This window comes from Podarcis filfolensis (assembly GCF_964270895.1).
Source record: "Podarcis filfolensis genome assembly, chromosome: 2".
NCBI classification, from domain to species: domain Eukaryota; kingdom Metazoa; phylum Chordata; class Lepidosauria; order Squamata; family Lacertidae; genus Podarcis; species Podarcis filfolensis.
Window position 1 is genome coordinate 43,581,408 of NC_139605.1, and position 26,691 is coordinate 43,608,098.

Sequence of the window (26,691 nt, forward strand, 5' to 3'; positions counted from 1 at the left end):
GGCCCTGCTGAAATTTGAGAGCCCAAAATCCACCACTGGCAAGAGAAACAGATGCTAAATCTTTGGGTTGCTCTCTGCTGATCCAAAGGGTAAGACTAGAGCCAGTGGGTGGAAATTGCAAGAAAGCAAATTTGGACAAAGCTTTAGGAGAAATTTCCAAAGAGCTCCCCGACCTTGTTATAGACAGCCTTGGGAGGTGGGGAGGGAGGCGTTCTCCTTCACTGAATATATTTAAGCAGATATGGGACAGTCATATGTCAGGGGTACCATGGCTGCACAATAGACTCTGTGTGTGTGCTTGTGACTAGATGGCCTCTAAGGTACCTTCTAATGCTAATGATTTTTCATTCTAGAAATAGAATGTAGGCAGGTAATTAACAAAAAAGCAAGATAAAAATGTATAAAATAACTAATCTTCAGCATAAGAGCTATTTAAAAGAAAAAAGAAAATAAAAAATAGAATGGTCTTTTGTTAGTTCAGTTGTGGAGTCAGCCTATTTTATTAAATCATAACACAGAACAACTTCACATTTCTACTATTATTGAGGTACTCATGATGGCTTCTAATTTTTTAGCAGCATGTCAAACAACAGATGGTGAATTATACAATGAAAAATTACAGTGCAGTGAGATATGTTCTCCATTAATGAGTCCCTAGTGATTCATGATTCTGAGGTGTATTTTCAAGATATGAATCCCCAAGGAAGAAACACCACAAAACAAAGACACTGCGGAGCATCCAGCCATAAATTCAACTCATCTTCCATGTTATAAACCAGGAAATATTCTTTGATTGCTCTTAAGGGAAACCTCAGCTATTTAGATTAAAGCTTAACGGAAGTCGGTGCTCCAACGTTTTCCCATAAAAACAGAATGTATTTACTCTGATGTATAAGTCACCTCAACTTTTTATACAACCAATTAAAGTAAGAGCTGTAGAGATGGTTATGTTATAGTGCTAAAAATAACTCCAGTATTTAAAACCTTTGCACAGAACTGTATATGCTGTAGGACTTGCTTTCTGGTGGGCATGGGAAACAATCAATTAAGTCTACTAATGTTGATAACTAATTTAATAAACGCCCATCCTTCTCATAGCTAATAGTCAAATAGTGTTAATATCAGTCCCAAATATTAGGGGTCATAACGAAGATTACTCAGAATTCTGATCTTCCATTTGTACTTGTTAATGTCTGATGATTCCCCATTGCCCACCGGGCTTCTTCTCCTCCTCCTCCTCCTCCTCCTCCTCCTCCTCCTCCTCCTCCTCCTCCTCCTCCTCTAATGCTGAACTCAGATGGCTCCACACTGAAGCCACCCAGATTATTATTTTTTCAAAAATACCCAGGAGATACCTATAGTATACACATGTACATAGCATGAAAATTATTCTCTAAAAGGGCACCCAAATCAGGAAAAAATCCAGAACATTATTGTGTATGTATGGCTCACACAACAGGCTGGGAAGGCTTTTAGCAGCTTCCCACAGAGGAAGAAGTGTAGACTGTGCTTAAGATGCCCAGTGCATTCAGAGTAGGTATGATGGAAATTCCCACCAAAGATCTTTGCCACACTTTGAGAAGCAGCAGAAGTATCAGGATCATAGCCACCATTCTCCTACTTGAGATCATTTAATTAGAGATGCAAGAAAGGAAACTGGAAGTTCTACATGCCAAATATGCACTTTACCCATGGATCTAATTTCCCCCTCACATTCCCAATTTGGAAAACTATATTCCATTTCACTACAAAATCGTAACAGCAAGAAAGCCCTCAAAGGGTAGATAATCATCCTGTTTCAGGTTACAATGCCCTAGAAGGTGTCTGAATCCTTCCTTTTGCTCATGAGACACCTCATGATTCAACACACAGTACACACTGACCTTTGAAATATTCTGACTCTTTCTTAAGAAAAGAAAATCAATTTAATAACACCAGGACAACAGCGATTTGCCGTTCCTAATGTTCCGTGCGTGTAGCATCAGCATATTGCTAAGCTACACAGGGTTGGTTAACATTCTAGGGAATGCTTTAATCTCCTTGTAGATGGCAGTCTAGAGGAAACAGATAAATGGTCACTGCGGTTATGTCGTGGTCCAGCTATCCATTTTGCCAAATGGATGTTAATGTTCTTAAACATTATTTTACCCTTGTGGAAAGTGAGGGGGAGAACCATATGCTACCCTTTCTACTTTTTAGAAGCTCTCTACAGGTACTCTTGTACACTGCAGGGTTACAGTTTGTTCACTGAAATGCGGCATTTTATAGTTGCCTCAGCTCGGACTTGTATGGTGCTTTACTCATGAGTCTTTATTTTATAAAACTAAACATCTTGGTTTCTACTTGTGCAGGTTATCCATGAAGCTTAAAACCATGAAAGGTCAGACTTCTGAGTTGCAGTGAGACCCTAGTAAAGGTAAAGGTACCCCTGCCCGTACGGGCCAGTCGTGTCCGACTCTGGGGTTGCGCGCCCATCTCGCTTAAGAGGCCAGGGGCCAGCGCTGTCCGAAGACACTTCCGGGTCACGTGGCCAGCGTGACGAAGCTGCATCTGGCGAGCCAGCGCAGCACACGGAAACGCCGTTTACCTTCCCGCTGGTAAGCGGTCCCTATTTATCTACTTGCACCCAGGGGTGCTTTTGAACTGCTAGGTTGGCAGGCGCTGGGACTGAGCAACGGGAGCGCACCCCGCCGCGGGGATTCGAACCGCCGGCAAGTCCTAGGCTCTGAGGTTTTACCCACAGCGCCACCCGCGTCCCTAGTGAGACCCTAAATAAGTTTAAAAACAAAAAACCTGCTCCATGCTGCAGAAGTTACACTTAACACACAGGAGGCCAGGATTAGCCTCCTGACTGCCTTCACATGAGTCATACCTAGGTACACAATCAACTTCCTAGGCATCGATGACTGGTTCCCTGATTGGTGCCAGAGCTAAAGTTTAGGAAGCAGCAGTGGCAACTGTATAAATAGACTGTATAGTTTGAGCCATAAAGTGACTGTGACATGTGCATCATGTACTCCAGCAGAGACTAGCCAATAAGGCTGCTTCCCTTCACATCTTTTATAAAGGTTTTAATGACAAAATGAATAGCTGCCAACAGCATCAGTGTCAAGTGAAGAAATGTGTCAGTTTTGATTATCTACACTGTCCTTCATATGTATGAAGATGCTACTGCTGCCATACCATGCAAATAAGGTGCATTTATACCATTAACATCACACAATATTAGGGGAAGAAAACCCAAAGACACAAGGCAAATAATATTTTTATATTTCATCTACTACATCTACTTTGAACTAAGTTATCATGAGGTATACAATTATCAGGGGCAACAGGGTACAGTACAATTCAGGATACCTTTGCATGTGAAATTTTACTGTCTTTAATGGTTTTGTGTGGGATAAAATTTGGGGTACCTTTGCATATGTGTTTTTTTTTTACTCTGTTCATAATGGTTCTTGGACGTAGCTAAGGGGGGCAGGGAAGGGCAGCTGCCCCTGTTAAATCAATAAAAATCAATAAAAATACTTAACTAACTGAGGTTTTGTTTCCACCCATGTAATGGTTAATGTGTGATATAATTCAGTGTACCGTTGTATAAGAACATTTACCATTTTTAATGGCTTCAATGAGATATGAATGATTCAGGGCACCTTTGTATGCAAACCTTGGCCCTGGTTCTTTTGTATCTAAGATTGTGTATCAAAGACTGCTTCCTTTCAGACCTCTTCCTGCTTCCAGGTGGAAAGGGCAAAAGGGGAACAAAAAATAAAGCCCAAAATGCATGCACAAAGCCCAGAGAACATCAGATCACCAGTGCTGAACCCTTTTTTGAGATTAGAAATCTCACCTGGATTCACTATGGGCCACAAACGCATACTGTGTGCACATGGCAGGGAGCCTCAGCAAGCTGACCCTAAGACAATTACGTGTATGTTGGTCCTAATTTTCACAGGCTTCAGGGCACTAAAGTGTGCTCTTCCACAGCTACTGCCAGAAAGTCCGACTAGATTCCAGGACAGCACTTCAGCCAGCACACATTCTGCAGTCCTAAACCATCATCTTCCAACAGGAATGACCTTAGATTTCTAATTTCTAGTCAGTTCTACAAGCCCAGCCAACTTTCAACTGCGAAATTCAAAACACGTACTGTTGTTTCTGACTCAAACTCATGCATTTAAGATATTGCCTTGCCCATCTCATACCTCATACCAACACAGCAATACTCCTGAATAAGCAGACCTTGGGTGGAAGTCCTTTTCTCCACAGGATTTGGAAGTGTATCTCATTTAAGTTCAATGTGCTGGTACTAATGTACAAAGCCCTTGGGACCAGGATACCTATGAGATGGTCTCATCCCTATTTAACCGAACAAGCCCTGTACTTCGCAGGAGAGAGCCTCATGCAGATACCATCTCAGCAAGAGGTCCATCTGTATGATGCAGGAATTGGGCCTTTAGCCTGGCAGCACTTATCAAGCCTTCAGAACTCCATCCCTTTACATATCAGACAGGCAGCATGTCTCTTTGCCTTTTGTTGTTTAGTCGTTTAGTCATGTCCGACTCTTTGTGACCCCATGGACCAGAGCACGCCAGGCAAACCTGTCTTCCACTGCCTCCCGCAGCTTGCCTTTTACCACCTATTGAATACCTTCCTTTACAAATAAGCCTTTTAAGTTATTTTTATCCTAGTCTGTATCTGATTTGAAGCTGGTTTTATATATGAAATTGCTTTATGTATGTTTTTGTTGTTAAATCATTTCAAGATGTGTTATAGGAAGCAATTCATAAATGGAATTATTATTTTCTCAAAAAAATGTTTTTAAAAGGCAACTACTGACAAAGCACATCCTGCCTGATCATGCAGCATAAACACAATTACTAACCATTATAATTCTTTTCACAGCAGCTCATTTTGCATTTTTTATTTCGTGAATGGCAAGGGTGATTTTCTATAAAATCATCAGAAGAAATTAATTCCTGAGTCAATCCCAGACAATTAGCAGATACTCACACCTTCATTTCAACTTTACTAGGTCTAGCTGTCTTTCCCAAAAATCAGAGATACACGGCTAGAGTATAATTTCACTGTTGTTTAAAGCTGTGAAATTATACTCTAGCTGTGTCACAATTTCTATGCCATTTTACCCCAAAGTCTAGTAAAGTAAATGGGAATACTCTAAAGCAGACAGATTACTAAATACACCCCAATTCAGTATTTTATGCTGTCACTGAGCTGCCCCACAAATGGTAAAACAATTCATTTTTTTTTTAAAAAAAAGGAAAATAGTCATGCAAACCCAGCAGCAGATTTATAAGTATGTTCAGCATGGGCAAAATTAGAGGTCCCTGAGGTTGAAGTGCTCCCAAGTTATTAGCATGGAATGATAAGTGAGCCTTTGAAATGCAACTACAGACGGTGAGTTGCCATTGTTGAATTCTAGCATTACAAATTGTTGCATTGTTTCCACTCTTCATTTCTCCTACTCCCCAATTAAAGTCAGTGGAGGCTGGTCCAAAAACGCAACCAGGACCTAGCTCTACCAAACGAAATGTCAAGCGCATTTCTTTAAAGTTCTCCCCAAATCTCAAAGCCACACTCTTTCCTGTCTCATGCATCCTTCCATAAATATGCAGTTTCTCAACACCACTTTTTTAAAAGCAACAGTTAGGAGAAGATGCATTTACACAGGAAATGATCCATTCTAAGTTTGGTTGGGTTTTTAAAACGCAGCAAACACACATATAATAAGATAAGAAGAGCCCTGCTAGATCAGGCCAAAGGCCCATATAGTCCAGCATTCTGTTCTCACAATGGCCAACCAAATGCTCTTGAGAAGCCTGCAAGCACAAAAGCATACTCCTGGTCATTCTTAATCCAGATCGAAGCTTACCTGATATTGTTTGCTCTGCTTTTCAGTTGACAAATATCTGCCTTAGAGCACAACTCTGTTGGTCAAGGTTCCACTAGTAGAGAATATTTGTATTTGAGAGCATCAGGGCTATAAATGTACACCTTCTTAAATCAAAGAAATTTGCACGAAATATGCCACAATTTTGGCATGGTTTTTTTGTCATCATCAGATACATTGTTTCACAGATACAAGATATAATGGACTTACCTTCCTATCCGGCCAATTATACTTTTCAAAAATGGCATCATAAGTGTCCACAGCACCATCCGTAATCAGCATTATGGCTTGACTGCAAATACTCCCTTGTCCTGTATGATTGAACTGGGAAACAAGCAAACAAATATTCATTGAGTTCTGGCATACTTAGCTAGGCAAATGAGTATTTGCTGTAAGAAAACCATGCTCATAATTCCAGTGTGCATATGCTTTACTGAAAAGCATCCAGTGCTATAGCCATCCCTTTCCTGCTTGTTCCCTCAAAAAAAAGCAAGCTGCAGATGAAACCCCTATGGAATTTAGTACTACATCAGGGCTATAAATGTACACCTTCTTAAATCAAAGAAATTTGCAGGAAATATGCCACAATTTTGGCATGTTTTTTTTAATGTTAAGGTGAATGGGATTTACAATCACAATGGCGAGGGGAAAATACAACTCCCATTTTACTCATGGCTCTTTTTTCAATTTAGGGTATTTATCTTCTTGGACTCCTACCCGCTACTTCCCCTGGACTCACACCTACACCCAATCCCAAACACAAATTAAATCTATAGATTTTTCAAAGCAGATAAGACTCCCTCATCTTCTCAGGCACCCTGTAACTTTTCTGTCCCATCCTGACCCCACCAATTGTTTAGCCACCAATGAAGTACAGAAACCAAGGTTCCACCATAATGTTTCCTTTGCACAAAGTAATTATGTTATCTGTAATTCTGCATGCTCATATTAGAAACTGGGGCATGAATTAATCTAGCAGTCAAATCTTTTTCCAGTTAAACCAACCTCCCTTTGTAAGGAAGGCAGTTTTAATAGGAGTTCTTGTAGTGCCCAGATCACCCCATCTAGAAAGAGATTATATCAATGACTGTGCAGCAAATGTAGCAACACAGTAATTGGGTAATGGCATAGGTGCCAGTAAGTAACAGGAGGTTGTGTTTGTTTCTTTAACAACCAAGCAGAAGACTCCTCCCTCAGTGCTGTTACTGAGCCTTAGATTCCATCTACTTGGATTCCCTACTATGATGGGAAACAAGTCTGCCTTGCTGAAAATGGGGTGATTGGAGGAGAGGGTGGGGAAAATCGCACCTGCATTTTCTTTCACTTCTGGGATTACCTCTGGGGTTATAACTTGGCAACCACTAAGTAATGGTCAAATGTGGCGTTCAATGGCAACTTGCCAAGATAAAACCAGCCAAATCAGGGCCCATGACTTCTAAAAGTAGAAAACCCTTTTTGAAAAGGGACATTTCCCGTGTCTAAAGGCACCTGTTGTTCTTCCTGAACTAAATCAAGGACCGTATGTAAAAAAAGAAATGGTGTATTAAAATACCTTGGAGGTGGGCTGTCTTCATCTCTTTATTTTAAAACATTGCTTTATTCTGTCTGAATCTATCATATTCCACAGAATAAGCTACCGTATTCTCTTTTTAAAGCAGGTGATTAAATGTAAATGCTTTGATGAGTAATATCTCCTCATATGTGTCTAGAACTTTTTTTTTAATTTTTATTGAATAGAAGGAGTGATGAAAGTCTTTTCCATAATAATAACAATGACAAGAGCCTTATAATGAACTACAATTAACTCAGTGATTCATCAGTTACCACTGAAAATTTCGATGCATCCTGACATTTGTAGCTCTTGGTTGTGATTAACAGTCTTTGAAATGTCACAGATTTTTATTTAATTGGTTAAGACTTTTTTTAAAAAAAAAGATAATCACGGCAAAGATCACATTTATCCCCAAAAGAGATAATTGCAGTTGTCACATGATATAGCAGACATTGACTGCTGAAACAAGCATTTCTGTAGTCCTGCAGAAACCTATGGGAGTTGAATTTATCAAATGTTGGGGAGAGTTTGGACATAGTTACGATCACATCTTTCAAAATCATTTGTACCAACAACTATTAGCTCTTTAGCAAGCTAAGTTATACTAAAATACAAGAAATTATAAGTGAAAATTAGTCAAGCTTAAATGCTATAGCCTATGAACCAGTCTGAAAAGCAAGACTCAGTAGACTAACATAAGAAGAACACATTTAAGCATGAGAATGTGCCAACCTGTAATTCTGAAGAATAGATTTACATACCACATACTGCTGGATAAAAAGAAAATTACCTAAATTATCACTCTAAAAATATAGCACAGTGTCTTTTGATACTAATCTGTATCTGTAAGAATGCAGGAGGAAACCATTAATTTTTTTCATAGAAGGATACATACATACATACATGTATGTGTGTTTCCACAGTTTAAACCATGCTCAAGTTAGCTTACAACATGAAAAAATACAAAAATACAATATAACAAAAGTAGTTGTAAAGAATAAGTAAAACATAAAAAATGCACAAAACTTAACAGTTTCCACATAAATCAGAAGATCTGTAATAAAGATACAAAAACCCCAACAACCCAACAGCCACAACTTCCCACAACAACAAAAAACCCCAAACAATACCCCAGCCTAAGCAGGTGACAACTGAAACAAAATACAAAACTTATAAAGGCCAATAACAACAAAACTTAGCAAAAAGCAGTAACTTACATCACTGAGCATGTTGAAAGCTTCAATTAAAGCTATATCCAACATTCCGATTCCTTTGGCAAAAAGTTTGTCAAGGTGCTCCCTGAAGTGCTGGGGAGGTGAGAAGAAAATAAATGGTGTTTCAATCAACGTATTTGTGAAGATTTTTGCTTTACACCTACCCTTGAAATCTTAAAGGCAAAATCAAGGAATGTGGCTTCTGGAACAGCATCAGGTGCTTTTTACGAATTCTGAAAACAAAAGCTCAAATAAAGCAGGTCTTTGCCCCTCTGGTTTCAAGAAGAACGCTTTAAACTTTTAAAGAAAAGTGTGCCTGTCAGATATATTTATTGTGACAATTTATAAAGAAAAAGTACTGAAGAATATACAACAACAATAAAAACCAAGTGAACAAGTTCACAAAAATCATAAGATATATGATTCAAAGTTAAGTCCAAAGTGTGCTATATAGGTTATCTGGGGACAGAACAATGCTTCTTAACCAGGTTATATGATTCAATGATATTTACATTAACTGTTAATCAGTAAGTATTTAAAATTGTCTAAAGAATGCACAGTGTTGTCTCCACAGAGAATGAAATTCAGTGGACTCCTGTACAGGAAGACATGGCGGCTGTCTGGTCACAATATCAAACTTCTATTGTCAACCGTGGAAAGGGGAGAACTAGGAGGAAGGGAGAACAAGGAAGGAAGGGAATACTGCTCAAGATGGCTAGTCCAAACAAAGTAGAAAGACAAAGCTTCCTCAGAGCTCCAGAAGGCAGGGCCTAGGTGTGGCCTCACAAGAGACTAGTGGCATCTGAAACACAAAATGGAGGTTGCTGCTGCCTGCACTGTCCTAGGCAAACAAGAGACAATGCTCTAAGTCAGCAGATTGCATATATACAACCATCACCAACAGGTGGCATAGACAAGAGGTACTATGAATACAGCACAGGCTCTGTTTTAACACAATCCGTTTGCTAGTCTTTAAGGTGGCACAATGCTCTGTTTCTTCAGATGCGACAGACAAATACAGCCATGCCTATGGAACTCAAGATACTTGCAGTAGGATGAATTTTATTTCATATTCGTTTTGCCTGCTGTATCTTTTTATTTTCTTTTAAATGACTGAAAATGCTCAGTATGCAACAGCCCTTTCTAAAAACCAGTAATTTAAAAAAAAATTACACACACGAAAATATATATGAAAATGTAGCCTTTAGATTTAATAAGGAAAAGAGTGGCACACTGTTAAATAGGGTTCTATAAAAGGAAATTGTACGCACTAATTCCTTGTATGAGTTATTTTTCTAAATTTTCTCTGTGAAGCATTTTTTCCTGCTCTTTAGTGAAATAATGCATTCACATGGTTTAGTAGATGAAAAAATATTATGAAACTTTCATAAGTTAAGAAGGAAAAAAATCCCTGCTTAAGGCAATTTTGAAGCATATGTTGCTGCTGCAAAACTAGGCAGGTTTTCCAATGCAATTAGTGTAGCTTAATGTTCATGGTGACCCAGTAAATATGGTTCACACAGCTCAATATTTCAAAACACCTAACGGCAAAATCTTGTTGATCTAAATAAGCAGTTAAGGCATAATGAATCTTGTAGCCAAGATTGTGGAATGTGTTTCACAGCATTTTGCTATTAAAATTTAAGCAAACGTTGAGAAATATGTCTATTCCAACATGTTTCATTTTAAATGCTAGTGACATTTTATCTTCTTAACTTAGAAAGCATATCATGAATATAAAATCTAGGGACCAGAACAGGGATGGAGGTGGGGGGGGGAGAGATATTCAGATTTATAAAGCTATCTTGAGAGTCGGCTTCTGGTGGTTATGTTACATTGCAAACCTCTAAACTATGTTATAAAGCTGAGAAAAGGCCAAGAGAGTCCATGTTCCATTAATGCATCTTGTCCCTTCTGAAGGCAAATTTCACTATCCTATTGCAACTACACACATCATTATGGGCACAGCTATTAACTGTAAAGCTACATCAAGGCCAGCCAATGTGATGCGCTCTAGGTGATGTTGGACTCCCATCAACCCATAGGTAATGGTCAGGAATGATGGGAGTTGTAGTTCAGTACCATTTGGAGGGCAGTTATCCCTGAGATTAAAAATAAAATCTGCATAACCAAGGTTTGGACAGATTAACCCTCTAGTTCTTTGTTGGTTGGCATCTGCCTGTCATGAGACAAGGGAGGAGTACACCATTGCAGTCAAACTGTTGGAAGGTTGCAGCTCCTGCTGTAGCTGTAGAGACTGATGTGGAAAATACATGTTTTGTTGCAGGTGGGGAAGAAGGTGTCCAGTTGTGTTGCTGCAGATGCACCATGGTGTTTCTTCTCTCTGCACTCCTCTCAGCAGTCATTCCTCCTCTGGTCACTGCTATGGATACACTACTTGAGTAGCTTTTCAAACTGTTTCTCGAAATTCAAACTCACAAAGCGGTGTCCAAACCCTAGAAACTGCCGATGAAAACTCAAGGGAATGGCAAAGGCATCCCAACGTGGACCCTTTGACTACACCAAAGTCCTGTGCACCATGGCATCTGCCTTGGCATTACCACACCATTCAATCTCCAGCAGCGTTACAATTCTGGAAAGACAGCAGGAACACTGGTGGCTTGGTGCATGAGATATAACACCATTTGTAGCTACAAGTAGTCCCTGTGGCTTGTGTGAGCGGAGGGAAGGAATGTGATGCAACATTTCGGAACTGAAAACATAAGCAGACTTAAACTTTTGAATATTTCCAATGGGGAACAATAAACTTCCCTAATTAAATATGGGAACAGTCTAACTCTCACCCACCTTAACCTTGCACTTCTGAAACTGAAACCATGAATTAGACTGTACCGAAACGCACCTATGGGACAAATCAAAAAAGTGTTCCTTTAACATTAATAGGAAACGAGATGGGAAAACTTTTTTAGCCTCTTCAGCATGAATGTTTCCCCAGTAGCACTTCTTTGGATTTTAAATTTTTAAGCTTGCAGTAAGCCTTTCCCCATTATATTTATACGCTAACATGATGTTAATTAGACAGTGGCATGCATTAGAATAATCAACCAATTAATTTTAGAAAAAAACATTGTGGGGAAACTTTGATTACAATCTGAAACAAACAGTGTACGATCAAAGAAAAACCACTACAAAAGTTGGCAAATAAATATTCACCAATGTAAACAGAATTTCACTGTGTGTACTCAGGAAATAAGCAAATTTATTTATTTATCTATTCCCCATCTACTATCCAAAGACCTTGGGACGGCTGACAGGATATCTTAAACACAACAAAATGGACAAGAGTTCTTCTTCTTCTTCTTTGGCAATGACTCATAGCCGAGTAAGATTGTCTTCCATAAACACGGTTTTAAGAATGAGTCTGTAAGTGACTGTGGAGGCCAATTCTTTACCCACACATCCTTCAACAGTGGGGACATTGGTTCCCGGGTGGGAGTTGATCATGGTGTGGATTTGCCAAGCGTGCCTTCCTTTTAGCACATTTCTCCCTTGCGTTCTGAGTTTGAGTACCTTCAAAGTCCATGACACCTTTTGTAAAGGCTGTTCTCCAACTGGAGTGCTCACAGGCCAGTGTTTCCCAGTTGTCAGTGTTTATACTACATTTTTTAAAATTTGCCTTGAGACAGTCTTTAAACCTCTTTTGTTGACCACCAGCATTACGCATTTTGCTGCTGAGATTGCTCAAGGAAATGAACACCAGGATTTCTGGGGCTATATCCAAAGTTGCAGCTCTGAAGGCACAACAGGCTTCTATGTTTGCCATAGAACTTCCTTTTTCCCCCTGTACCCTCCACCTCACCCCATCCCTGCCCCTCAAAATCAGCATCAGATTGGGGAACCCTCGGAGCAGATTTTGGCAACCTGCATGGGAGGAGAGGAAAACAGAAGTTCTACAGCATGAGTGGAACTCTCTTCGCACAGCACTGGATACAACCCCTGTACTTTGATGCAACTTTGTAGTTTCCCAGGGTTTCTGGATCCCAAATCACAATTCTCAAGAACCTGGCACACATGTTTCTGCTGCTGCCTGCTAAAGGCCCCAGCAGCAGTCCCTATCATTGTCACAGAAAGCTAATTTTCAACAGAAAGGGAACATATTTTATTAAGTAGGAGCAGGGAGAGTTGGTGTTGAGTCGTTTCAATATGAGGCTCAAATTCTGAGTAATTTGGGTTTGGCCTATAATTAACTCTTGACTTCCAAACTGGGGAATTTCTTTTTCAAAATTTTCCAATTCTACATGTCAATTGTATTGCTAGCAGATACCTATTCATAACTGGGTTCCTGTTCTCAACTTGGCTCCAATAATTTGGAAGCCTGAAAACCCAGCCATGTATATGTTTACTCAAAAGTAAGAGTATAAATCTCTTCTTCAGTTAGGTTGATGCAATAAGATTCCAGTTTGCTCCAGTCGGTTAAAGGAAAGTCTGGTAGGTGGCTGCAGGAAAAACTGGAGAAATTACCTCCACTTCCCATTCATGGAAGCCTTCTGTGAGTAAAGAGACACAACTGGATATGACCCTGTGCTGATGAAATAAAATTCAACAGAAGGTTCACATTGCTGCAGAGAGAGGAAGGAACAACTTTTGTTATACTCTGAAATTTGATTGTATATTGCTATCCACCTTGTTGTTTTTTTTTATAAATATTTATTGGGGTTTTACAGAACAAGTAGAGTTTTACAGAATGAAAAAAAAAAACCACAAAAAAGGATAAACAATAAAAAAGAAAACACAAAAAATACAAAAATTCATACAAAAAACAAATAGTTAAAGAAGAAGTTAAAAAACAAATCCATATTTTTTTGATATCTTTAAATTCATATTGCTATCCACCTTGAACGCTACCAAAAGATGGGATACATTCTTTTTAATAATAATAACATAAGGTAAAAAAAAGATATGAGGGCTGGGCACAACAAATGAGGAAAATGCTTTTATCGTGCCATAAATTGACTGGGCAATAGGAACATAAATGAGATAGCTGAACATTCTGTGTCATTATACCAGTTCAGCCAACCAGCATCATAGATCTCACTGCCACAGCTATAGTTGCAATATATATAGGGGTTGATTCCTAATTTCATTTATTATGTATCTATCACTGAGATGCTCTGTCAACTTAATTTCATCTGGAAGTATTTAGAATAATGTGTGTAAGAGAGAGCTTAATGTATAAAGCAAAAATGCAAATTGCGATACTGTTGCCGTAAATGTGGAGTTGCATTAAATCAGATAGTCATATAATTCCTAAGAGGTAGGAAATTGTAATATGGAGTTTCTCAGACATGAAAACCTCTTGGCCCAACTAAACACGTATTAAACCAGGCAATTGCACATGTTTGTAATTTTGCAGGAAAAGTACAGACAATGATAAAATACTGTCTGCACTATTTCCCACTTTGAAAAGAAAAGAAAAAAATGAATGTTTTACAAATTGATACACTGAAAGGCAAGACCAGCTTAATAACAAAACTATAATATAAACCAGACTGGTACTATGTAAGAGCAGAAATGTATGTTTTTACTGTTTAGCTCAAGGAGATGCAAATCCAGATTCCCGCATTATACTTAAGATGATTGCAAATTTCACCATACACTGAACTTTAGTTTTGAGTGAATATGGCAAGGTCGACCCACATGACCACTTTAGAGGTAGATGATTAACCACAGAATTGCTTTTCCCATAAATGTTTACATATCAAGGTAAGAGTTCTTATGGATATGCCCCCACATTGCAAGACCGCAAGCTACTAGATCCTAAGATCACGTCAGCTGGGATCCAAGGGGTGGTTGCGTACAGCTGCACTGGAGTGCTTCTGAGCCCCAGCTCTTCTTCTGTCAGAGTTATTCCTGAAACTTGGAGGAGCTGGGGGATGAAGGGGGCAGAGATAAAACTCTCTCACACACATACACATTTGAATCCCATGTTTGTTAAGTTTTACAGCCATGGCAATTTGCCATATCACCAAAGAGGGGCACTTTGACATGACCACATGGAAATTGATAGGAATATCCACTTGTGGCAACTGTTCTACATTAAAATTGAAATTCGAATCTGCCGTCAGTCTAGAGGGTAGTTCACATGGTTCCATAGTGTGTAGTTTCAGGCTTGTGTGAGCCCCAACCTCACACTGCACATGGAGTATCACTAGGTGGCCTATACCCATAGAAAGGCATAATCCATTGTGTGCCCCCTACACACACACTGTATGTTTCTTGGTTTGCACATATGGGACACAGAAGTATATGTGTACACCCAGTGCTTTTTTTCCTAGAAAATATAGGTTCTGGTACTCACAATGAAATTATTACAGTAAGCACCGCACTTTTTAACAAAACAAAAAAGGGTGCTGGTACTGCGTACCCTTGAGTTTCCCCCTCCCTCCCCAAAAAAGCACTGTGTGCACCCCACTTTGCAAAGGATGTTCTATAGACAATAAAAAGTAAAACATCACAAGCCTCCTACAGCAACATATTGGGAAATTCAATGAACCAGCACAAGCACATTTATGGGAACCCTTTCAAATGGGACTGAGAAGCCAGCATAATAGAAATGCAAAACAAATTGACTGCATCAAATTATGGTACTTAATTTCAACTGGAAACTCAGTTGGTACTACATAGTTGCCTATATTGCACACACACAAAAAGCATACACTATTCAAAACCAGTGTTTTATAATTATAACAGAAACAGAACATCTTAATAAAACATTTTGGAACTAGGTGGCCTGCTTCCTCCCCATAAATTTATTCTAGTGCATGCTGTTCATGTAAACATATCAAATACTTTAACATCACCCTGTCATATCTGACACTAACCTTGCCACTTAACTCAATTCATTAAAACACTTCATTTGATTCAGATGTTTCTCAAAACTCTCTTTGTCTATAAACTGACAAATGAACAGTCTCAACTAAAGTAGATACAAATTAAACTTTTTGTAAAAAAAAAAAAAGCAACAACATGAATACTTACTGGAACAACTTTTTATTACAAAATGCCTGTAATTAAGATGGGTGGGGTGTATACAGAGTAGGAACTTATTTGTTGCATTGATCTGTGCAAGGAGCATAGAGAGAAATGTTGCATTGCAGGGCCAAATGAGATGTGATGTGGGAGACTCTAGACTGGATATCCTAACATTCCCCCGCCCCCGCCCCCAACTTTGGTTAAATACAGCTGTTGGCAGGCTATGGGTTATGGGTGGAAAACACTATTGAACCAGAACTATTGTGCTGGAATTAATAAGGTGTGGGTGTATTTAAGCTTTTCCCAATTCTCTCAGAAGGTACTTTTAATTATGGGTGAGAAAAGTTGCCAGTCCTGTACATGTCTATTCTTCATGTGTGGTTAATACGAGCAGAGGAAGGGGAAAGTTTAAGTCAGAAGAACTGTGCAAGAGCCAGAGTTAAGCCCTCCTCTTCCAGTGCAATGGTCCCAAGGTAAATCCTCCCTCCACCCATGGTTGCTAATCCCCCACCCACCCATTATCTAGAGAGTTTGCTCTCTTGAGGTTTGGTAATCCACTCTCAGCAATAGGTAATTTTTTCCCCGAGCAGCATGTTGATGCAGAATTTTACCCTCACCCTTAAGAGTGGACAGTAGAATGAAGAGGATACCAATTAATATGCTACAACATAAAAAGAATCACAACTTTCATCTGGCCACTGAAAAATAGCTCAGATAAAAATGTCTTGGAGTCTTGAAAATGGGACTAGCACCCCTTTCTCATGGATGAGAAGCCAGCCATAGGGGGTTTTGCTTATGCTCATTGGGCGGCATCCAATGCTGCTGTGGACTGTCTGCAGCCCCACAATTGGGACTCCCTCTGGAGCAGAGTTAATGGAGCTGCAATGGAGAGGAGGAGAAGGGGAAGGCCTACTGCATAACTGGAAGCCCACTGGTACAGCACAGAATGTTCTAGATTGATGAACTAATAACATACAATTAAAGACTACCTCTTGGCTGAGCTCTCCTTTAACTCAAACCCAGACAATAGGCTTTCTAGAACCTTTAAAAAAATGACATAAACATGTTTTAGGAGCAATACAATCAGATGGGTGGGATACAAGCAAGTAATAATAATAATAATAATAATAATAATAATAATAATAATAGACTGTCTAACTTTCAAGAGGAGAATTCTAATCTGGTTATAGCCAATATATTTCATCGGGACATTAGGGTGAAGGATGGGTAATAAATTATTATTATTATTATTATTATTATTATTATTATTATTATTATCATCATCATCATCATCATTATTATTATTATTAATGCAGAGATATGTTGCCCTATATTTTAATAAACTTGGATTATGAATTGCTAAAGACGTTTTGGAACTTCTGCTTTGTAGGTGTTATACCATGCTAAAATTTAACAGTCATCACCACTGCTCCTTTAGTCTTTCAAAACTATGTTAGGGCCCTGTTTATAGTATGGTATGGTATAGTTTAGTATTTTACAGTATAGTATAGTATCTTTACCCTTTGGCAAACATCTTTGTATGGTTTCAGAACACAATATATTTCACCCCTCTTTTCATCCTAAAGAAGGCGGTAAAACTAGAAGATATTTTCCATCACAGGACACATGTTTTTACAAGAGGATGCTTCTGCAATTAATCTTCAGACTATTCAATAGTATAATTACTGTAGCACCAAGTACTAATTAATAAGTACATAATGGAATAAAATGGCATTAAGCAAGCTGTCAGTTTACCATTGCTTAACACCAGTTGGCAAAAGCAGCACATTCAATCTGTCAAAAATAATTCGGATCAACATGCAAACTGTAAAGCTAAGAATATGGTCTACATTTTTTTCTGTGGTATCTAAAAGAATGATTTTTAAAAAATCAGCCAAATCTTAAACATGTATATATATATATATATATATATCTCTGTAACATCCGTAAAAGCAGAAAGAAGGAGACTGTATCACATGGTAAAACAACAATACCAGAAACAATACAGAATGAAGCATTAAGAAAGATACAAAATCATAGCGTTCTTAAAACTATACATGGGCTTAAAGCGCAGGGTTGTTTAAGAACAATTGTAAAATAAAGCCACAATATATCTAGATACATTTGCCATTACTACCCCCTTACTCATATTAATGGCATAAATTACAGCACATTGCTTTCCATGGAAATTTGCCTAATTCTATACAGTTTGGGTAATGTGAGAGACCTCTGCCAGTCAGAGCAGGCAATACTAGACTACATGGGCAAACGGTCTGAGAAGGCAGCTCCCTGTGTTTCTTAGAGTATCAGCAGAGCCTTCCCAGACGGTTCAGCTGAGGTAGCTTTTGACACTGCCAGCCCATACTGGAACCAACAGAGACCAACAACACCTTGCAAGATCAAACTTGTTGTTGAAGGAGTAACAACTTCACCTTCGGTTCAGTTCATACTGTAACTTTGCCACATGGGTGGCCATTTCAAACAGAAATGTGTGGTGGAGGGCCATTTGTGTGAAGCGACTTGGCTCCCCACATGCTTTGGGAGATTTCAACCACTTCACCACAAATCTCCACAATGCTTTTTCCAAAGACCATCTAGGGAAATGAAGCTAATGGCTCTTCTAGACTGCAGAAAAAAAGAATGAATTAATCAGAGATCTTTGTTTTGAGAGCCAAGAGCCGAGTCTGCAGCCCACTCTTGTTTAACCCTTTATTGGTCACATCTATTTGAGGTTCTTGTTGTCAACGGCCCTTTCTGCTTGGAGTGCCTACTTATTTTTATGTAAGCTCAAGTTTAGCTTCTCTCTTTTTTCATTTGTGCCCAAAGAAAGGAATCCGTGAGCTTGAACATTTGTATCAGATTCCAACAACAGATGTCAGTTCCACCCAACTTTAATGCACCACACAGTCACCTAGTTTGCTGAAAGCCTCAAAACCATTCCTAGTCTCATTAGCTGCAGTTATGAAGACATCGGCTAAAATGTTCCCCGGCTGCCAAGTATTCCAGACCACTTCATGTGTATCTGATTGCCTGCACCACCCTTTACTTTGCTTACATTCTGATACTGAAAGCAATTATCTTCTGGCAGACTGGGTAAGTTCCTGGTAATATTGTTACAGCAATGAGCACAGTGAGGAGCTGTTTCTGGAAACACACAGTGAACAGATTAAGAAGAAAGCCTAAAAATTGGTGGATTTTATACCAAGTACGTAGACTAAAACTGGTTCAATAATAGACGGGAATTTTATGAAAGAACCAACAATACTTATTATATTGTTATGGTTGTCCGATACAGATTCTATTTTAAGCAAGAAGTACACCCTGTATCATGGGACTTTTTGGTGTGGTCCTTATATGGAACTAACGGAGCAACATTTCCAGCCACTTTATAAAATGTTGTATTTCCCCACATAAAAAGCCAGGAACCCAGCCTCCTCAACACTGAAGAATTCCAAGGTTTCAGATGCTCCCCCGCCTTTGAAAGGAGAAATACGGAGCCCCTGAAGCTCATTCCTTGACCTGAAAGAGGCACACTTCAGTGATATCTCCACTGATCATATGCAGCCTCATCATACACCTGTCGTTTAAATGAGCAGAAGAACCATACGTTGCATCCAATCAAACAATGGGATTTCATCAGTTAGGAAATCATGGTAGTCATCTCACACATGGCCTTTGCTGTTTCATACAATTTCCATTATTTCTTACCTCTTTGTTGGCTCTGTCTGCTTGAACTAATGTTCCATTCAAGCAAGGTTCTACGTAGTGCAGTTCTTCATTGTACTACAGACAACGGGTGGGAGGAAAAGGTTGGACATTTAATACAAGCCTTTGAAAGATCTAAGTTAATGAAAGCAAACAATGGAGAAGATTTATCTGGACACAAAACCAACATAAAAAGCAATGGTTTCCTTTCAAACACGTAAGCTTTGTCTTTGCCTTATAGACTTTGTTTTCAAAAAGGATGGATCAGAAACTACCCCATCATGTATATTTGAATGTGCCATTCATGTCAGGCCCTGGCTGAAATGTGGATGATACTAGTTCTCTGCATCATGTGAGCAAACTCTTAACAAATATTTAAATCAGGGCACTGCCCATTGGTTTCTGTTGTAGCTTTGCTTCTGTGAGTAGAGTTTATATTCACAGAAAAGGGTGGCCCTGCCTCCCCCTTTGCTCTACAGCCTGCTGTCCCCTCTTGAAAATCTGCACCTGCGAGCTGGTTAACCCTTGGGAATGGTGTGGGATGCAGTGCAGGGAATAACAGGTGGAGAAGTTGGCAGAGTAGTTTAGTGGTATTTCATGCATTGTGACTTGCTGTTATTTTTATTGATTAGAGTTTAGTAATTCTTCATTGTAACTGATAAGTGTAACCTGTTTAATTATTATTTGCTGATATTGTTGAATATTGCTTTATTTGATATAAGTTGTTTATTTCAAAGTTATTGTGACTTTTTGTATTGGATCAGATTGTTATTACTAATGTCTGCCTTTTTATTACTTAAAAAAATTTATTCAATATTTTCTTGGTGTACAAATGCATGTCTATGTGAGGACCTGATTCTTGTCTCTTTTTTCAGGTTGTAAAGTCTTTACTACAGATCAGTTACATTAGTTACATTTGAACCAGACAGAGGGCCTTCTTGGTAGTGGTGCCCGCCCTGTGGAATGCCCTCCCTTCAGATGTGAAGGAAATAAGCAGTTCAATTGGGAGCTGCCAGAGTGGCTGGGGAAACTCAGTCAGATGGGCGGGGTATAAATAATAAATTATTATTATTATTATTATTATTATTATTATTATTATTATTATTATTATTATTATTTTGTTATGAGACATTAATGGTGAGTACAGTATAAAGTCAGGGAAGAAGATTGAGTGAGTGTTAGAAGCCACCCAGAGTGGCTGCACCCAGAGTGGCTGCAGCGACCCAGCCAGTTGGGCGGGGTATAAATTTAAATAACAACAACAACAATTAAATTCTGCATTTTGTGAATGGAGGAGCCACGTAGGATCCAAGCGGGGGAGTTGGTGTATAAAAATTATCAATTAATCCTAAAAAAATTATGTGTCTCTCCACTTAATTTACATGGTAGCTGTGAGGACCTGATTCTTTTCCCATTCTGCACAGACACTGAGAGACAACAGAATCACAACTAGTAGGTGAAACCATCAGACATTTAGCCTAATTATCACATGGGAACGAAGACAGCGTTGCAATAATTCATCTACAGGGGGGAGCAGGGTTAGTGAATTGCCTGAGAGCATCCTTGGTTTGTTGTGCTGTGCCTTCTCCTCAATTAAGCTAAGCACTCACTGGTTGCAATCTGCTCCATCTTGGACATCTGCCTCCATCACTCATATGGACAGTTCAATGCTCTCTGATAATCCTTAATTAATTACCCTGGCACGCAGGCAAGGGTGTTTAATCTGGACCATGTCAACCATTACTGAATATTAATCTCCTATTAATAAAACAATCTGAATTCAGATACTCATCCCTTTGGTGCAATCGTGTTTGGCGGCCACTTTCTGGATAACCCCATTTACTGAAATTGGGGATATTCTAATTTGTTTTAAAAATACCCATAGGTATTTTTAAGTTTTAAAGATATCCTGTTTGCAAAATATATTTCTTATATATTTTATGGTAGATTGGTTTGTGGACATCTTAGGATTCTGGAAGATTCTGAACCCAGTTAACATCCACACATCATTGTTCTCTATGTCTCTTTCATAAAAAGGACCTCTATTCTATATTGAAACACCTTGTGAAGACCATAATCTCTTTTAAATAAAAAATACACAACCAAGAGGAGTTCACTCAACTGAACTTGGGGAGATTGTTCTTTTCAGGGGCCACCCAGAAAATAAAACTTTCCAAACTGCTCTTCAAACTCATCAAAGTTCAAAAAGCAGTTTGGGGATTTATATATTTTAAGGGGGAATTAGAATGCACACAGCAGCTGCATTTGCCCTTCCTACATCAATTCCCCAAACTGCTTTTTGACTTTATGGGAGTGTAAACAGCAGTCTGTGGATTCTGTGGAGGTAGCTTGTGTGTGAAAAATAAAGTTTACGAATCAAAGCAAACGAATTCCAAAGAATATTGGCAAAGGGTCCTTTGAACCACAGCTTAAGCCAGTTTCATATTCTACCCTTTAATGACTGCATTATTTTTCACTCCAGTCTTTACCATTCTTCCCTTATTTTTTAAAATAAAATAATATTGCTGCAATTGTTAGCCTCTTTCACCCATAGTACGTTTTTTTAAACCCTGCAAGGATATTCTCTTCAGTGCATACTTACAAAAAAAAAAAATGTATATCCCACTATTCAGCATACAAGCTTCCAATGGGGCTAAATAAGGGACCACCAAATTTAAAGTTCAATAAAGAGCTTTGCTGTGTGACTAACATCCAGAATTCATGGCTGATGGAATTCCTGTGCCGTACAGCATTAGTCTGACCAGCCCACATTCTTTTTGCCTTAGTAACAGGATATTTCACTACAAACATCTTTATGACACAGCATATTTCATTTATTTATTTTGCCACCGATTTCTGTAAATCACAGCATCTCATGGTTTCTTGGCCCTTTCCCTCTCATTTCTCTCATGCTTCACATCCAAGATCTCTGGCTTCTGCTCCTCTGCTGTCACCTCTGTGTTTCACCACATTCTGCTCCTGATCTGATAACTCCTCCATTCCCCAGCTTTATCTGTCTCCCTTTTCTCATGCAGTGGTCAAGCCACAATAAGAGTTAAAATTGTGCACATTGTGATAAAAACACAAGGCTTGGTATATACAAAGTATATATATTATTCAGACAATTCCCTTGTTCAGAGATGACAATGTCTCCACATAACACCTCCAGTTTAAAAGATTTCCGGCAGGAAATATGTCTGCCCAAGTCTCAGGCAATTGGCGTAGATAGTATGGGACAATTGACTCAATTTATGGGAAGTTTATATGTAGTCCGTTTTCAATGTTACACAGGAAGCAGTCTTTAACACTGGTGCATTTAGCTTAGTATTGTCTTCATCAGCCTTCCACAACCTGGTGTCCTCCTCAAGATGTTGTTGGACTAAAACGCTTGTTGGTCTTGACGGATGGGGCTGATGGGAATTCAAAACATCTGGCATCAGGTTGGGAAAGGCTGGTCTTCACTGATAGCTGTTTTCCAGAGTTTCAGGCAGAAGTCTGATTACCCAGTCCTAGCTGAAGATACCAAGGATTACATCTGAGACCTTCTGCTTGTTAGCCATAACCTTTATCAGTGAACTACAGCACCTTCCCAGTAGTTCATTTCATATGACTATCCTTTTACTCTGAAACAGGAATTTGCAATCATCTCCTCCTTTCTGGGTACCTTCCACATAGTTTTTCTAGTTCATACAGGACTATCCTGCATATATTAAAATGAGCAACTGTGATGGATCTCTAAGGTCAACCATATTGTCCTTCCTCCTCAAAATGATAAGACAATAATGCTGAAGTAATATTTTGAGGAAGTAATACTTTTCTCCTGCCATAAAGTTGCTATAATACTGCTGAAAATCTTTAATTGAATTAAAATTTCCATCCCAGCCAGGGTGTTGTTAATTTAATGGCAAACTCATATTTCTATAAAAGCATTGTCCCCAGGTTTCAGCCCCAGACAGAATTAGCACTATGCTTTTTATGATAATATTGTTAATTTAACGCTTGACTTAGTATTTTACTTCAAAGCAGATCAGGAGAAAATGTCTATTTTTCTTACTACAGACATCTCTGTTCATGCACTGATGATCTGACCTTATATCTTAACTTAGGCCACACAAAATCAAGTGCATTGTTTAACAGTTCTTTTTGTAATTCAATCATCTAGTCCATCAATTTTAGATAGATTTTGCAATAACTTACCCATGAAAGCGACAATTATTTTTTTGGTACATTATCTTTTTATGTTTATACTCTGGAAAGGTCTGCATTGGACATTTGTGTGCCATTTATTCATGGGTATATTTAGAAACATAAATTATTAGAGGATGAAATGAAGCCAATACATATCAGGAAAATAACCCATTTATCTGTATCACTGAACTATTTTTCAGTATTCAATTACAATAATTTTAAGAGTTGATTAAATTTTTAATTATGATCATATGTACTCGCATTGTTGATAATGAGAACTATAGACATAATTCTATGCATGGATGATTGAAAAGATAACCTAAACTATTGCTATGCAAGACAGAGAGATTTGGGGGGGAAGTTTCCCAAATTTATTATATAATGTGCTTGAAGACAGAAGGGATTTCAGAAAGTGAAAGCAGGCTGAGCATTTCTGAAAATCACACCATTGTACAAGGGGGATTTCAAGTGACAAAGAAGTAGCAGAGTGTCATTAAGGATCCAGCGCCGAGGGCCTTCTGGCGGTTCCCTCATTGCGAGAAGTGAAATTACAGGGAACCAGACAGAGGGCCTTCTCGGTAGTGGCGCCCCTCCTGTGGAATGCCCTCCCTTCATAAGTGAAGGAAATAAGCAGCTATTCTATCTTTAAAATACATCTGAAGGCAGCCCTGTTTAGGAAAGTTTTTAATATTTAATGCTGTATTGTTTTTAACACTTGATTGGGAACCGCCAAGAGTGGCTGGGGAAACTCAGCCAGATGGGCAGGGTATAAATAATAAATTATTATTATTATTATTATTATTATTATTATTATTATTATTATTATTATTATTATTATTATATTACTTTTCTGAGGAGGCCTGTATCTCAATGTTTTGCATACAGAAGAAACCAGATTTAAACCCTAGGTTCTCAATGCAGGGCTAGGAAAGACTCCTATCCGAAACCCTGGAAAGTCACTGTTGGTTAAGGTAGACAAGCCTAAGTTCTTTATGTATTTTATTTATTTAATATATTTGTTGGTTGCTTTTCGTACCATGTAACTCACAAGCAGCTTACATTAAGGGCCTGTTCTCAAGCAGCTGATTTTGGGTGTTATGAAAAAAGGGGCAGCAAATTGTTATTTAATTTATTCTTGCTGTATTTTTTTTACAGGCGGGGAAAGTTTGCATGGGGTTTTCTGCCTCAGTTGCCAAAATAAGTTTGTCGGCCTTGGGAGCAAAGGCTATGGTTGGGAAAGGCGCCATTTTTCTACTCTGAGGCAGAAAAATGCTTTGGGCCGGCCTTGAGCTTACCCATCCATGCCCTCCCAACAACCACAGCTGGGAAACACAGGAGAACACTGCATTTCCTGGTTATATTTTCTGCCTCTCTTGAATAAGCAACAACTGGAGCAATGTTTTCTCACAGTATGTTTTAAAGCTTCTTTCGGACAACAGAATGATCTATTGTGTCAAAGCAGGTAGCAAGAAGATGGGAGAAAAATAAGGTTTATTGCATCACATTACATGAAAATAGGGGTGTAAATGGCAGAGTAGGGCAGGGACTCCATTTCCCATCTGCCCCAGCCAGCACAACCAATGTTGAGGGATGATGGAAGTTGTAATCCAAAGCAAATGGCCAAAGTTTCCTCACAGGAGTAGGAACTCAGAGCAAAAATCATGCAGTTTCAACCAACTGACTTTTGCTTTCTAAATACAACAACCCAACAGTAAATATTGATGGTGGTAGGGTTTATAAATAAGGAAAGTATTTTCTTAAAATACACTAATTTGTATTTTTTGAAAAAACATGCAGAATATAACTACTTATTAACCTCATGATTAACCACTAAATGCACCTATTTAAATATTTTGATAATTAGGTTGACACATTTAGTCTCTGAAACTTATTTACTGGAGTTTTTGTTGGGCAATAAACCGTTGCTGATAGAGAAGGCAATTAGGCTTTCCTTTTTTTTTTTTTTTTTTGAGCTTCTAGTGATATTAATGTAGTGAGCAATTACAGATTAATAATAAATAGAAATACAGATTAATAAGATTATTAATAATAACAAACCTTTCTTGATAGAGAATGCAATTACACTTTGCTATTATGTAAGCTTCTGGTAATAATAATGTAGTGAGTAATTGCCGATTAATAAGATAGATACTATTTCCTAACATTGTTATCTCTTAAATATACAGTATGTTTGGAGTCTAAGTGCCGTTATACCATTTGATATTAATGTGTGTAGCTGAACACAAGTTTGACACACATGAAACACCAATGGGTATCCACATTCAGTTCAATGGATAGGTATAGGTAAAGGGACCCCTGACCATTAGGTCCAGTTGTGACCGACTCTGGGGTTGCTTTATTGGCCGAGGGAGCCGGCATACAGCTTCTGGGTCATGTGGCCAGCATGACTAAGCCGCTTCTGGTGAACCAGAGCAGCGCACGGAAACGCTGTTTACCTTCCCGCCAGAGCGGTACCTATTTATCTACTTGCACTTTGACGTGCTTTAGAACTGCTAGCTTGGCACGAGCTGGGACCGAGCAACGGGAGCTCACCCCGTCACGGGGATTCGAATCGCTGACCTTCTGATTTGCAAGTCCTAGGCTCTGTGGTTTAACCCACAGCGCCACCCGCGTCCCCATTCAATGGATAGCACAGTTCTTAATACTCTTGCATTTATGTTTCCCAAAACTAAAATAGAAAACCAAATTTCTGCAACCTGCAGATAGGTTGGAAAAGCAGAGCATGTTGCTGTGAAGACAGAATAATAGAATTGTAGAGTTGGAAAGGATTCTGAAGGCCATATCATCCAACCCCCTGCAATGCAGGCATCTCAACTAAAGTATCCATGACAAATGGCCATCCAACCTCTGCTTTAAAACTTTCACAACCTCACAAGGGAGTCCGGTAGACTGTCGAATGGTTCTTACTAGAGGAGAATTCTGTGGGTCCTATCTACAGTGGTACAGCCCAGATCTAACTTTGCCATATCTGTGAAAAGTGTGTGTAAACAAATGAGTTTTCCAGGCAGACTTGGACTCTGGCACGTCTCTATTTCTAGAGATTTGGTATTATCCATGATCTTGCACACTGTCTTCATCTCTTGTCCTCTGAATCCCTGTGTGGACTC

The 26,691-nt window shown here is 38.8% G+C and overlaps 1 protein-coding gene across 2 annotated transcripts in view; it reads right to left on the reverse strand.

Moving 5' to 3' along the window:
- Positions 1 to 26,691, reverse strand: part of CACNA2D3 (calcium voltage-gated channel auxiliary subunit alpha2delta 3) — a 488,574-nt gene that overhangs the window by 238,764 nt on the left and 223,119 nt on the right. For both annotated transcript variants that reach the window (XM_083602945.1, XM_083602944.1), the window contains exons 9-11: positions 19,379 to 19,453; positions 8,681 to 8,770; positions 6,122 to 6,235 (exon numbers count right to left, since the gene is read on the reverse strand). In XM_083602945.1, the coding sequence (XP_083459071.1) occupies positions 6,122 to 6,235; positions 8,681 to 8,770; positions 19,379 to 19,453 (279 nt within the window). The remainder of the gene's footprint in view (positions 1 to 6,121; positions 6,236 to 8,680; positions 8,771 to 19,378; positions 19,454 to 26,691) is intronic.